This window comes from Sphaerodactylus townsendi, linkage group LG13 (genome assembly GCF_021028975.2).
Source record: "Sphaerodactylus townsendi isolate TG3544 linkage group LG13, MPM_Stown_v2.3, whole genome shotgun sequence".
Classification (NCBI taxonomy): Eukaryota; Metazoa; Chordata; class Lepidosauria; order Squamata; family Sphaerodactylidae; genus Sphaerodactylus; species Sphaerodactylus townsendi.
This window is the reverse complement of record NC_059437.1, coordinates 40,115,913-40,130,810: the sequence shown is the minus strand read 5'-3', so window position 1 is coordinate 40,130,810 and position 14,898 is coordinate 40,115,913. Positions and strand designations below refer to the sequence as shown.

Below are 14,898 nucleotides of genomic sequence, written 5' to 3'. Positions count from 1 at the left end.
ATCAGTGGGGTTTAACAGCGCTTAACAGGGTTACCGACACTGCTTCCCCAAAACTAGGTCTTAGGTTTAACGCTAATAATCGAGCCCAGTGGCCCAGGCCAGCCTAGATGTGGGGGGAGGGCAATTTCCCCCCCACATGACAAATTCTGTTTGCGCGTGCCCACAGAGAGGGCTCTGAGTGCCACCTCTGGCACCCGTGCCATAGGTTCGCCATCACTGACCTAGGATATCCCCCACCCACTCGGCATTTAATTTGTGACATAACTATTTCCATTTGAGGAACAGGAATTTGTTTGGGGAAGGGGGTAGTTTTAAAAAGCCTAATTAATATGACTTTAAAGGGAGAATGGGTAAGGGACTAATCTTCCTTGGGCAAACTTCATTTCTTATCTCCCTTTCATCCATGGGACTCACAACAATGTATATTATTCCCTTTCCATATTTGAGCCTCACAACAGCCCTGTGAGGTAGGCAACGCTGAGAGTGACTGGTCCAAGATCTCCTGGCCATTTTTGTGGTAGAGTGGGAGCAAGATGCTTCCTCTAATGTCCCAGTTTTCCCATGATGTACGCCCAAAGGTTGGAAGCTGGCAGTCTGGTCCTGCCTGTAAATCTTGCACCCCTTCTGCGTGGTATCGCTCTCTTTCCTCCCCTTATTCAGAGGACGCCTCCTCGTTGGCCTGTAACCACAACCACATCTGGGCTACCAGGTGTTCTGATGTCTATGGCGTCACGCACACCAGATGTGCAATCCTTTGAACTGCCCCCGGAGACCTAACCGGGAAGAAAAACAGGCGGGAGCCTTATGAATTTGCATGGCTGCCCAGAAACGGCAAATTTCAGCGGAGCAACCAGTCGAGGCTGTCTTGTGGCACCTCCGATGCACAAGGCAGGTGGCATAAAACAACACCCCATTGCAATGCGGGGTGGCCCTTAAGGAAGGAACCAACGAGAGCCGTCGGCCTCTAAAGGAAAATGGCACGTTGCCCCTTTAAGCCGCTGCAGAGGGCTGGGGCTGAGCTGGCAAGGCAAGACGAGGCGGAGTTATGGTTTATTTTCGCCGGCTGTAGGGAGCGGATCAGGGGCCGAGAAGCTGGGTCTGTGGCGGGTGAGTTGCGAGAAGGCAGCTGGCGCACAGGTGCGGCATGCATGGGCTGCGAGGCTCGGCTCCGTCCAGGCTGCGGGGCAATCCTTGCTCCGGTGCGGCACCGCACATGGTATCTTGCATGCTGCATTTGCATGGGGAGGATCGCAGCGCCCTGCAGTCTCTGCCAGTGGCAATGCCAGACCGGGGGTAGGGGGGCGAGAGTCAGGTGCCCACCTGGGCGCTGGGCTTTCTTAGCAGGAGATGGAGGCAGGGATATAAATGCAAAGTATAAAGAAATAAATATAGCCCCCCCGCCCCTCCTTAGAAACGTGGGTGGAGCAAGGTTGTTTATTGTTGATGACCAGTCAAGGCGTTGCTTGACGTGGTTTGGCCTGCAAGGGAGTGAATGGGGGCGGAAGAATTGCTTTTGCGGGATCGGACCCAAGGGCCAGCATCCTGTTTCCTTCCAAATCAGATGCCTTTGGAAAATCACAGGAAGGAAGTGACTTCCTTTCCTTGTTGTTTGCCTTTTGCATCTGGTGCTCAAGGATAGACTGTCTCTGGCCAGGAAGTTCCACAGACTGATCTAGCTAATCCTTATTGATAGACTGCCTGTTGTGGGTTTTCCCGGCTGTATGGATTAAAACATATCTTACCATGATGTGTCTCTGAAGATGCTCGCCGTAGATGCGAGCAAAACTTTAGGAGCAGATGCTACCAGACCCCAGCCATGACGGCCAATTGATTCTGGCCTTGAAAGCCTTGGACAATTGATAGCCTTTTAAAAATTATTGTTGTGTAAATGTGAGCAGATAATAAAGGATTGGTCTGAAAATGTAGAGGATATGAATTGTCATTGCTGGACTGGACAGTAGGGCCTTGCCATCAAGTTCACAATCCTTGTGATTCTTTTGTTCTCACTGCCCCACGGTTAAGCTTCAAGGTACAGTGTCTTGGTGCCTGATGGTTCAACTTAACTATGGCGGTTGATCACTATTGATATCTCTCTCCTGTGCCGGCACGCCCAGTTCTGTTTGTAAAAAGCGATTTGAGCAAACAGCCGTTGCTACATCTTGTGGTAATGAATTTCATACATTAATTGTACGATGTGGGAGGCGAAGTACTTCCTTCTCGTCTTTCCTGTACCTACGCTGTTGAGCCTAGACCTGCTTAAGACTTTCTGCTGAACAAATCAGCCTTTACTGTAAAGGATTATGTCGCACATATCTCTACTTATTTATTTATTTTGTCGTTTTTATATCCCGCCCCATTCCTGGAGGGTTCTGGGTGTGTTACAACATATATTAAACAAGAAACATTAAAATATGAATCCTAACTATTAATAATTTAAAACTTAAGATTTCAAATTCAAAAATTTTAAAAACACTAAGGTAGATGGCATACATTTATTCTTTCCGCCATCCATCCTTCCATCCTCCCCTGGAGATCAAAACGTGTTATAATTATCCAGCTGGCTAGTAGGGAAAGGCCTGGCAACGTCTCGCAGGCCCTGTGGAATTGACATACCCTGTGGAATTGACATACCCTGACATCACCAGGCAGTTTGTGCCACCAGCTTCTGAGATGTGATGAGATTGGGCTAGCCTGAACCATCCAGATCAAGGTGGCATCATTGAGACCACCAAGATTTTGGGGATATGAGCTTTCAGGAGTCACAAGCTTCGATAGACCCAAACTCGAGTAACTCAGAATAGGAATACACTGTATGTTTTAAATAAATTTGCAAGTTTTTGATTAAGATGTTAAAGAAAGGAAGTGTAAGGTTAATGTAAGAGGATTCCCAGTTTTGAATGACCTTAGCAATAAAATAACCATGATCTGTTCTTCCTGGGCTCACTGAATGTTAAACTGACCTTTGCTGGTTGCAGCTGGGCCTCTCCCTAATTAATGACTGAACTGTTTAATCCACAAATTCAAGTCTTCCATGTCTACCTTTTCCTGTTTCCTCCTCTGCAGGTTCAGCCTCCTTGCAGACGAGGACGTCGCCAAGAATTCTCCAACTTTCTGTGGAAGGGAAACCACTTCTCTATTTTTACCAACGGCTGAAATTTACGAAACTTCCTAGTGGTTTCATGAAAGGGTCTTCTCTCCCTCCTGTATATCTTTACCTTCAGACAGATAATGCCGTGACAAGCGGGAGTTCTCAGTATCTGGCCTCTTTGGTCCCACCAGGGCTTTACAGCAAGGTGATATGTGGACTTTCTGGGTCTTTGGTGTGGCCTGGATGCTGGTTGGGCAGGTCAGGGCTGACAGAGCCTTCATCGGACCATGGGAGCCCATGACCCCAGCCCCTCTCTGTTTGGAGATCACGGAGCAACCCAACAATACCCAGTACTCTGGACGCAGCGTGGATGTGAGTAATGGGAGCGTTCTTGGCTTGATCTTTTTATGACACATTTTAATTGCATTTTATATCCTACCTTCTTCCATCATCAAGCTCAAGATAATGTGCATGGAGTTCCCAGGAAGCCTCCTGTCCAGGTGCTGGTGAGACCCAAACATGTTTCTTTCAGCAAGATTCTTGTGCCTGTCACTCATGCCTGTACCCAGAGTTTGTTGTTTAAGCAGGGTTTGTTTAAAAGTTTCTTATAGGACATAGCTGTACTACAGACTTTGACTAGTTTATTAACTAGTTCTTTCAAGGGAATCCTGGTAACTGTGATGTGTCAGATAAAGAACTAAAGAATTCTCACCCAGGATTCTGTTTGTATGTGGAGTGTGGCGGGGGAGGGGGGAGGCTATGTCTTTACCAGGGGTAGGGAACCTGCGGCTCTCCAGATGTTCAGGAACTACAATTCCCATCAGCCCCTACCAGCATGGCCAATTGGCCAATTGGCCATGCTGGTGAAAACTGATAAATATGAACCCTAATTTTATCTGAAGAACCCATATCTACCCCAAACCACTAATAATTTCCACAGCCAGTTGCAATTTCTGTCTGTAAAGCATGACTCCCTTGCAGCCCAAAATATGGCCCCTAAAATGCTGGCAAACAGTTATTACTATTCTGCAGCGGGGGGGAAATCAGCAAAAAGTGACCTTCTTCTCAGGGGTGTAACGAGGCAGCCCTGGGCAAACTGTAGCCCTGGGCAAAACCTGAGTTGGATGCCCCCCCCCATGGGCGGCCACTCCACCACGACCAATTTTTTTTGCACCAGGACATTGGTGCCTGAAGGGGGTGCATTTTTACACATATCATCACCACAATTTTAGGGTATCATCTGGAAACTGTCCTTATGGTACCCCCAAAGTTTGGTGCAGTTTGGTTTAGGGGGTCCAAAGTTATGGACCCTCAAAGGGGGTGCCCCATCCCCCATTCTTTGCTAAGGAGATGAAGGCTACCCTTTGAGGGTCCATAACTTTGGACCCCCTGAACCAAACTGCACCACACTTGGGGGGTGCCATCATCTCCAGATGATACCCTGAAATTTTGGTGCCGATACATCCAAAAATGCACCCCCTGCAGGAACATCCTAGAAATTTGCCCAAGAATGTTTGTTCTGCATTGAGTTTTCTGCATTGCTGTCAATGGTGGTTGCAGGCTGTGAGGGGGGCACATTTCTGAAGGCACAGTCTCAAAACTTTCAGGGTCTCATCAGGAGACTGCCCTAATGATACCCCCCAAGTTTGGTGCAGTTTGGTTCAGGGGGGCCAAAGTTATGGACCCTCAAAACTGTAACCCCCATCTCCTATTAGCTCCCATTGGAAACAATGGGGGATGGGGCACCCCCTTTGGGAGTCCATAACTTTGGACTCCCTGAACCAAACCTCACCAAACCTGGGGGGTAGCATAAGGACAGTCTCCTGATGATACGCTGAAAATTTGGTGCCGCTAGGCTAAAAACTGCGCCCTCTGCAGGCCAAAAATGGAAAACCACTAAAATACCCAAAAACGAACACAGCATTTTGATGCCCCCCACAAGGTGATGCCCTGGGCAGCTGCCCACCTTGCCCAATGGGCATTACACCAGTGCTTCTTCTGTTTCTGTGTTGGATCCACGCTTAAGAATGTTAAACTGCTTTATAACCGATGTGAATCTGCAGAGTAGATGAAACAGAAATATGGACACCCTCCTCTCTTTAACTGTAAAATGGGTCCCACATTATCATTTGGGACCAAAGGTAGAATCTGGGATCACAGACCTACTGTGTTCTGCTCTTTACAAACTACTTTCCACATAAATACTTTCAAAGAGTATTCTTAATATTTAATACTTAATTTTAAAAAATGTCTTACAGTGTTTTTGGCCTGGTACATTTTAAGCTGGCCCTGTGGGGTTTTTTTTATGGGCGTAATTTGTTAGATGTGTTGGTTTCCAATGGTTGTTTTTTACCTGCAGGCTTTTAAGATTGCTCCTTTCAAAAAAGGGTGGGTAGTGTTGGTTTCTTTTAGACACAGGTTGATTTGTTGACACTGTTTTGATGTTTGTTTTAACAATGTGATATAGCCCCAAGCTAAAGCAACTTTTGAACCAAGCTAAAGAAAAGCCTGAACAAGCAAGAAAGTCGTTTTTTTCATCTGGTGATTAAGATTAGAAAGGTCAGGCACCAGGTAAAGAGTGTTGGGGAGGGAATTTCAAAAGCAAGGATCCACTGCAAAAACAAACAAACAAAACTCTAGCCCTCATAATCATGCACTTGATCTCCAAGGATGGGAATATGAGTAGGAATGCCTTTACCAGAAATCTTAACCAATGGGCAGGCTCATGTGGAAGCTTTCAGTTCTTCAAGTACCAATTGAATTCTAGGACTTGAATGATAATAACCAGCATGCTTTAAATTGATATTGGCTGCCTAATTGTTTTTGAGCACAGTCTTTCCATTCAGGTGAGGCTCTATATGCTACTAACTGAAGCTTCTGACTAGTTTTTAAAGGCAGTGCCACCTGACAGACCTGCTCCTCAGAGCACGGTTATATCTTATGCAAGCTCTGCATCTGCTCTTTCAGAAGAGTTCAGCCCATCAGTATTAATAAAATTGAGGCAGAAACTTAGGTGAGCTACAGCCTGTTTGATCAAATGGATGCATATGTGGCTCTCTGGTGATTACATACAAGGCTGTTGGGGAACCCTGTGGTGCAGAGTGGAAAGCTACAGTACTGCAGTCAAAAGGTCTGCTCACGGCCTGAGTTCGATCTTGACAGAAATTGGTTTCAGATAGCGGCTCAAAGTTGACTCAGCCTTCCATCCTTCTGAGATCAGCAAAGTGAGCATCCATCTTGCTGGGACTAAAGAGCCCCTCGGGGATGGGGTGTTCCACAAATCCAAACAATAAATAAATAAAGTGTTGGTGACTAACGAAGACAGTAGCAAACCACCCCATAAACAAAGTGAACATTGTGATATGACATCGCCCCATGGGGCACTAATGACCCAGGGCTTACACTGGAGGTTATCTTTACCTTTATGGGAGGCAGGAATGGTGGGATCCAAGCACCGTGAAATGCCATACAGTCTGCGGCATTTCTTGATGTGTTCAAGATGACCATAATTATTGTTTGCTGTAGGAGTAACTGATGACAACAGTAACTAGATCGACTGTGGGTGCTCCAGTCCATTGAAGCTCATGCCACCTTAGGAGCCATAATAGCTGAGTCCCCAGGTGATCTGTGAGAGGATCTCACAATCATTTTTGTCTGGTATTAGCTGATTGTGAGGAAGATCATTTGGGTCTGAGCAACATCAGGAAGATGGCTCATTTCCCCCCCCCCGCCCCCCGTGCTGTTTTTCCAATGCCAGACAGCCACTTGCTGCTGCCATTTACCCCCTTGGGAGAAAGTACAATAAATCTATATCAGATGAAATGAATTTTGACCCAAGCTCCTATCCAGGAAGTCTTTGTGGGCCTTTAAGGCACTACTGGACACACATTTTTGTTCTACTACTACAGACTAACAAAGTTACCCACCTGAGAAAATGGCAATTGGACAGTTAAACCACTCTGTCCTTGCTACACTTCAGCCTGGATAAGAATCATAGCTACTCTTAGCAGAAATTCATTTGCTGAGGTGAAATGTTTACATTTGTGTCCTGTGTTTGTTGTCAATGGAAACTGCTTGGGAGAGCCACCACAGAATCTCCTCCGGTTAGGCCTTCTATCTGTTAAATCTGTACAGTGCCAGAAGAATCCCTGTTATGTCAATATTTTTGTAGTTTTATCTGTCCTGGTTTGTTTCTCCCGCTGCCAGACTATGTTCCCTTGGCATTCCTTTAGCTGACTCACCTTGGCTTGCCGGAGGCATTTCAGTTGGCAGAGGTTATGGCTCAATAACCATTTATGTAGCTGAAGACCCATGTGAAGGAAACTGAGACCGGCCTTGTAATCACTGGATTTAATGCTTTCCACCAGAAAACAAATAAAACAAGCACCCCAAATTAGCCTAAAGGGTATACTGTGTGTGAAAAAGTTACTGCATATTTCACTGGTGTATTATCATTAGTAAGATGAAGCCATGAATCAAGAATGTAAGATAACAAAGGATACTTCTGTATGCTGAACACATGCACAGAACAAACACACACGCGGTCATAATATGGATTTAACAATCGTTGCAGTGAATCTGGATGTTATATTGCTTTGAAAGAGAATGTTCTTTCTTGAAAGGTTTATGAATGGCTCCTTTTAAATCGATTAAAATTTCCTTAAGTGTTATTCAAGTGCTCCTGGAGACTCCTCAATCCAAGTGTCACCCACAAATCTATTTTTGAGGTAAATTTAGCAAGAACATGGCTGAATGTTTTCCATCACGCCTGCAGAGGTGCTGAACCCAAGATACCTTTTCAGGATGCATCTCAAGGATGTAGCTGAGTGTTTCCAGTTGACAAACCTACTAATATTTCCTGATACTAAAATCTAGCATAGAGAAAAAAATTGCATTCATAGATTCTTTCGGGGAATTCAGATGAGAATATCTCAAAGTAACCCAAGGCTACCCAAAAAACAACAACTTTCTAGTGGCTCTGTCACAAACCCTGATTTGTGTGAACCTTTCTGTTCCTTTAGGAGATTGCCTATTACAGCAGCGTCATTCCTTTATATGATTAGGAGTTAGTAATCTGTGGATTAACCCTGAGAACACATGCCCTTATTTTATTCTAGAATCAGGCTTGAAACTGCTGTGCAAGATCTTTTTACGATTCTTTCTGTCCTCTGCAGAGTTATTCACATTTGAGTCCACTGAAATCAGCGGGCTTCGAAGGCTGTATACTCTGGTTCTGGTGGGTTTTCCGGGCTGTGTGGCCGAGGTCTGGTGGATCTTGTTCCTAATGTTTCGCCTGCATCTGTGTTTGTTTACTGTGACTGTATACTCCAGTGTTTCCCAACCTTTTCGAGGTCAGGGTACCTTTGACCTCACTATTCATATCTCACGGTACCCCTGCCGCCACCCTCCACCTTCCCCTCCCATTGCCCCTGCTTGCCACACCCCCCACCTTCCCCTCCCAGGGTGAAGGGTAGCACTGGGGGGTGGTGGTGGCTGCTGACCTTGTCGCAGGCCCTGCCTCATGGGCCAGCTCCATGTCCTTGCTGGCACCGGTGGGAGACACCACAAAAATGAGGGGGGGGGGTGGTAGTGTTGCCGCAGTACCCCTGGGACATGCTCATGGCACCCCAGGGTATCAGGGAATCCTGGTTGAGAATGGCTGGTATACTCTGTTTAGAATTGCACTGCCAGTTGCTCCTCATATATTAAAGTTCAGCATGTGTTTGTTTTATGTGCCTGTTTCATCTTCAACAACCCCGTGAGGTGAGAAATAGCGGCTGACTCAGGAAGCTACATGGCTGAATGGAGATTTCAAGTTAGGATCCCCCCAGCCCCTAACACTCTGCACTGTTTGTTCTGCAATGGAGTTGATATCTTAGTTAGTTACCTCCTTTTGCAGTGGCAGAAATGCAACTGTAAAAACCTAAAAGCACCTGCTTTTCAAATTGATGAGAACCTGCCAACTGTCCCTCATGCCTCTGTCAACGCAGAACTAGACTACTGTAACATACACTGTTTGGAGACTGCCCTTGAAGATTGTTCAGAAGCTTCGGTTGGTGCAGAATGTAACAGCTTGCCTCACAATGGGGATCGGCTGCTTGGAAACACTCAGTGATTGTGCTCTGCTGTCCTTTTCTGGGCACAATTCAAACTTTGGGTTATAACTTGCAAGTCGAGAACTGTCGATTTTGGCTTGGTCTACTTGCAGCCATTATCAATTGCCACAGCCAGCTATTTCCATTTATTCTCTAATGAATGCAGAAGACTCGAAAGAGGGGCAGGATCTTCTCTAATATGTGCTGGGTTTTGGAGAAGGCAAGAAGTTAGTCTCCATGAAGGGAGACATGCTGGTTTTTTTAACTTTCTCTTTGACCTGCTGAGAACTTGGGAAAGATCTTTGTACCATCAGGTAATTGTTCACCAGAGGTGCACTTCAGTTGGGTGAGCAGATTTCTAAAGCACTGCCTACAAAACAAGAAATGATGAAGGGTTCCCATAATTAGAACAGTGGTCTTCAGTCTATGTCTGGGACCCTCAAGAGAGGGCCTCAGTATCTTTTAAATTTTGAGGGGGAAAGTAGTTTTGGGGAGACTTTGAGGAGACAAATGGCTGGAGACAAAGGGTCTAACAACCCCCTTTTTTCCGCACTGGAGTACTGCTTAACCTGAAGCCCCCAGCCTCTGTTTTTGCAGCAGGGACAGGGAAAAATCTTTGGCTCCTTCCGCACATGCAGAATAATGCACTTTCAAACTGCTTTCAGTGCTCTTTGGAGCTGTGCGGAATAGCAAAATCCACTTGCAAACAGTTGTGAAAGTGGTTTGAAAACGCATTATTTGGCGTGTGCGGAAGGGGTCTTTGCCTTTGTTTATTTAAAATGCATCTAGCCTTTTCTCTTTATCCGCAAGTAGCATGCAGACATGGCAAAGAGTCAAGAACTGCAGTTAAAACAGGATAAAAATGCACAGTTAAAAAATATGTCTCAAAGAGAACAGTCTCTGAATGGCCACCTCTGCTCTGTAGCAGGTGGGCAGTTTCCCCCTTCCTTTGGTGTCTGCCAAGTTTTCCTTTTGTCTTCCAGTGCAGGGAGGTGAAGAAACAGAACGTCTCCGAGCGCTGCTCCTTCATTCGAAGTAACCCAGACTGCCGGATGGACGGTGGGTTTCTCAACTACCTCAATGGAATCTTCTGCGTCTTCCCAGCAGATCTACAACCTGTTGCAGTCACTCTCTATGTAAGGATCGAAATGGCGGAGTTGGAGTGGGTTGGATGCCCTGGGCGTTCCTTTCTGGTTATCTACAGGGTCTGGAATGTGTTAGTCAATCTCTGATGGAACCAGAGAGAATGAGTGGGTGAGATTGTCAAAAGTCAAGACAGCCTTAGGCATGATTCTGGGAGGTGTAAGAATGGAGATCCCAGTAGGGTTTTTTTCACTTTTTAAAAAGTTCTCTTTAATTACAGGACAGTTTATTTCAGGAAACTGTGACAGTCTTTGAGCATCCTTCCCTGACAGTGTAGTTTTCATCTGAACCAAGCAACATGCATCTTTTATTTAAAGGTAGGGGGGAACTTCATGGTAGGCTTTTGTCTCGCTGCTTTTCATGCAGAAGGCTCCAAGTTAAATTCCCTGTCATCTCCAATTGAAAAAGGATCAGGTAGCAACTGATATGAAAGTCCTCTTTCTCAGAGGTGCTGCAAGCCAATTTGCCAGGTCAGAGTTAGGAAGTAGGTGGAGATTTAGGGGGTGAAGCTTGGGGAGGAGGGGGTCTGGGGAGGGGCCTCAGCTGATTATACCTCCTCTGGAGGCTGCTGGTCTGGGGTTGGGAAAGGTAAGTGGGTGGGTAATTCTGTGTTTTTTATTATTATTTTATATGATGATGTTTTTCCTGCAGCAGTGGCGTAGGAGGTTAAGAGCTCGTGTATCTAATCTGGAGGAACCGGGTTTGATTCCCAGCTCTGCTGCCTGAGCTGTGGAGGCTTATCTGGGGAATTCAGATTAGCCTGCGCACTCCCACACACGCCAGCTGGGTGACCTTGGGCTAGTCACAGCTTCTCGGAGCTCTCTCAGCCCCACCTACCTCACTGGGTGTTTGTTGTGAGGGAGGAAGGGCAAGGAGATTGTAAGCCCCTTTGAGTCTCCTGCAGGAGAGAAAGGGGGGATATGAATCCAAACTCCTCCTCCTCCTCCTCCTCTTCTTCTTCTTCTTCTTCTTCTTTTTCTTCTTCTAATTATGTAAGCCGCTCTGGGACCTCTGTATAGGGCGGGGTATAGGTTCCAATAAAGAATCAATCAAAACCAACGCTAAAATTATTTTATCTCAGATTTCATGGAAAGTAAAAGCGAAAGCAAAATTGCGATTAATTTTTGTGTCGCTTTCAACAAACACATAGAGTCATGTCTCTCATTTTTGTTTCTTGAACTGAGAAGTGTTTGCATAAGACCTCGGAAGCGTTTGCTTAAGATCTGTTAGCTTTTTAGTGCTGTTGGTTTCTGTGGTGTTCTGTGTGACATCATTTGAATGAGGTCACTGAAGAAAGGAAGTTGTTCGGTGGCACAAGAATGAAGAAACGCGAAGCTAAACGATGTGACGAAAGTGAATTCTACATAGTGCTTAATTTTTTACAAAACATAATTCTGAAAAAAAGTCTTCATAAAGCTTTGAATTTAATATTTAAACGCAAACTCAATTTATTTTCCCCCTGATACAATGTTCTGTTTCAAGCATTGGTTGGTATTGGAATGCAAATTTGACAGTTCTTTTAAAATCACATTTTTTAAAGACAAGTTGAATTTAACGTGCTAAGATTGTGCTCTATGCAATAATGGTGAGAATTTTAGGAAAAAATTTCCCATTAAGACTCTTCTGAAAACCCACATCACTGGATTCAGAATAAAACAGCTTCGTGTATTCACGAAACTCCTCGTGTTCTGTCTGGCTTGGGTGTTGGTCTAAGCCAGTACATATTTCTGAACTTGGCAAGATTTTGCAGTAGAATCCCTGCAGTATGTTAATATTATGTGCGTATTAGTTATTTTTCAACTAGGAAAACTCATAAAGTGACTTAAAATGGAAATATGTTAATGGTTGGTTAACATTCTTCTTCTTCAACTGACTTTTGTAAAATGGCCAGGAAAGCCCCACCTTTTGGTACGAGTTTGCAAATTAGTACGTACAAATATAGTAACAGCAACTGTTGGGCTATAACAACTCAGTCCATGCAGATTGATAGCTTGACTATCTGTATCACTGACAGCAGGTCACAGTGCTTCGAAGCAAGTGTGTCAGGAGAAGAAGGTAGTGGAAGCTAATTTCTGTGGATTTCATGCAGCTGAAATAATCAAAGTTTGATTGTTCTGGGCAAAGGGAGATAACAGTGGAAGAATCCAATGTTTTTTTTTCTGCATCTTTCTTTCTTTTGTTTCCCTTCACAAGGAAAGAAGCACAGTCTTCTTGCTCCCCTGTTAGGGCCCAGAGCAGCAGCTAAATCCAGTGGCAGAGATGTAGCAAGGGGGGAAAGCACCCAGTGCATTGGTGTGTCCTACGCCCTGGAATGCCACACCACGCCCCCGCCACACCCCCACAGGGATGCACGCCTGGTGCGTCGCGCATCCCCCCCAGTCCCCTTGGAGCTACGTCTCTATCCAGTGGCCTTCGAATCCAAGAACCTGTGCAGCTCTATTTTTATTTCAGACATTTGTCTCCTATTTGTAGGTTGACCACAACCAGTGGTGGGATCCAAAAATTTTAATAACAGGTTCTGATGGTGGTGGGATTCAAACAGTGGTGCCACCGCACACACTCACCTCCAGTCCCTATTGGGCAGGGAGGTTGCTTTAGTAACCCCTTCTCGGCACTCAGAAAAAATTAGTAACCACTTCTAGAGAATTAATAACCACTTCTAGAGAAGTGGTGAGAACTGGTTGGATCCCACCTCTGACCACAACTATCATGGGATGTGTGTGTGATGTAGAAGTGGAAGATTCCTATACTTGTACTAGTTGAATGAAATGAGAATTTTAACAAGAGCAGTTTCTCATTTGGGAGGAGCAAAGCTCCATCTGCTGAATTTCCCCTTTTTTGGTCCCAGGGTGGGCTGTGTGTGTATCTACAGAATTTTATAGTAAGAGAATTTATATGCTGTAGTGACCGAGCAGTGAATCAGGAAGTCCCTGATTCAGAACTCCACTATGAACTCTCCGCCAGGCACATCAGGCAAGCCGGCATCAGATTTATAATATTGAAATAATAATGTTGTTGGGATAAAGGATGTAGTAAAGCAATATATTTGAAGAGCTTTGAAGAAGTGCTTTGAAGTGCTATTTCATTTTTCTTACTGTACTAGAATTCCCCAGCCCAGTGTATGTTACATCTTAGGGAATGAGAGAGTTCATTCTAAGGCATAAAGAAGAAAACTGCAGAGTCACACTGGTGATTTATTAACCCAGCATCCTGTTTCGTGCAGCTGCCAACGAAGGTCACAGCTTCCCCTAATATTGCTTTCTTGTATTGATATTCAGTGAAAAGGAGGAAGAAGAGTTGGTTTTTATAACCTGCTTTTCTCCACCTTTTAAGGACGCTTAGTGGCTTACAATCGCTGTCTCTCCCTCCCCACAGTGGACACCTTGTGAGGCAGGTGGGGCTGAGTGAATTCAGAGAGAAATGGGACAAGCCCAAGGTCACCCAGCAGGCTTCATGTGGAGGAACAGGGAATCAAACCCAGTCCTCTAGATTTAGAATCCACTGCTCTTAACCTTTATGCCACCTGGCTCAATGGATTATTGCCTCTAAATGTGGAGCTTCCCTTGAGTCAGTATTAGCCATTGATATGGGATTTTTTCATTTATAAGCTGTTACAGCCTTCTAAGTCCATTGAATTCAGTGGGTTTAGAAAAGGTATAACTCAGTTTGTCCCTCACCTGGATAGCCGAGGCCAGCTCGGTCTCATCAGATCTCAGAAGATAAGCATCGTCAGTCTTGGTTAGTACTTGGAGAGAGACCATCAGCAAGTCCAGAGACTCTATACAGGCAGTAGCAAACCACATCTGAACCTCTGTTGCCAGAAGTCTATCATAAGTGGGCTGCAACTTGATGACAAAGTAAAACCAGAAGACATTAAACACTTCCTGCTGGCTGTCCAGAGCATTAGCTGTTTCCTGTTCAGGGGGAAAGAATAGTTCAAGAGCAGGGCAATGAGAAAGCAGCTTAATTCTAGAAGATGAACCCAGTATGGGGAAGTGTGGAATTGACTCCCCCAACCCGCCCCCACTTTGTTTTCTGATCGCCTTTAAGTGAGGATGCCAGGAATAGAACCTGGGACTCCAGGTCTCACCATTGTTGTAATCAAATATACGTACCTTATTGATTCTTTCACCTCTTCCCCATCCTTTCAAGAATTCCTGGGCTTAATTCCTAGTAAGGAAGTTTAAGATTGCGGTTTTAATTTATTGTCGAAGGCTTTCACAGCTGGATTCAAATGGTTCTGCTGGGTTTCCCAGGTTGTGTGGCCGTGGTCTGGTGGATCTTGTTCCCAACACTTCGCCTGCATCTGTGGCTGGCATCTTCAAAGGTGTATCAAATAGACTTTTCTCTGAGATACACCTCTGAAGATGCCACAAATGCATACGAAACGTTGGGGAAAAGATCCACCAGACCACAGCCACACAACCCGGACAACCCAGCAGAACCAGCGGTTTTAATAGTTTTTAAAATGCTGGTTATCAAAGGGTACGTGAACTCTTGGTAATGTTTTGTTTGAGCCATAGATGGAATGGAACAGGAATGTCTTCCAAAGAAGGAAATGTAACCTGTTCC

At 45.2% G+C, this 14,898-nt stretch overlaps 1 protein-coding gene across 3 annotated transcripts in view; it reads left to right on the top strand.

Annotated features, from left to right (window-relative positions):
* SLC8B1 (solute carrier family 8 member B1) overlaps positions 1-14,898 on the top strand; it is a 37,996-nt gene that overhangs the window by 4,862 nt on the left and 18,236 nt on the right. Inside the window, exons 1-3 of one of the 3 annotated variants that reach the window (XM_048513683.1) lie at positions 1,035-1,107; positions 3,064-3,460; positions 10,167-10,319. In XM_048513683.1, the coding sequence (XP_048369640.1) occupies positions 3,299-3,460; positions 10,167-10,319 (315 nt within the window). In that variant the 5' untranslated portion in view covers positions 1,035-1,107; positions 3,064-3,298. The other 2 variants (XM_048513681.1, XM_048513682.1) reach the window with 2 other exon arrangements.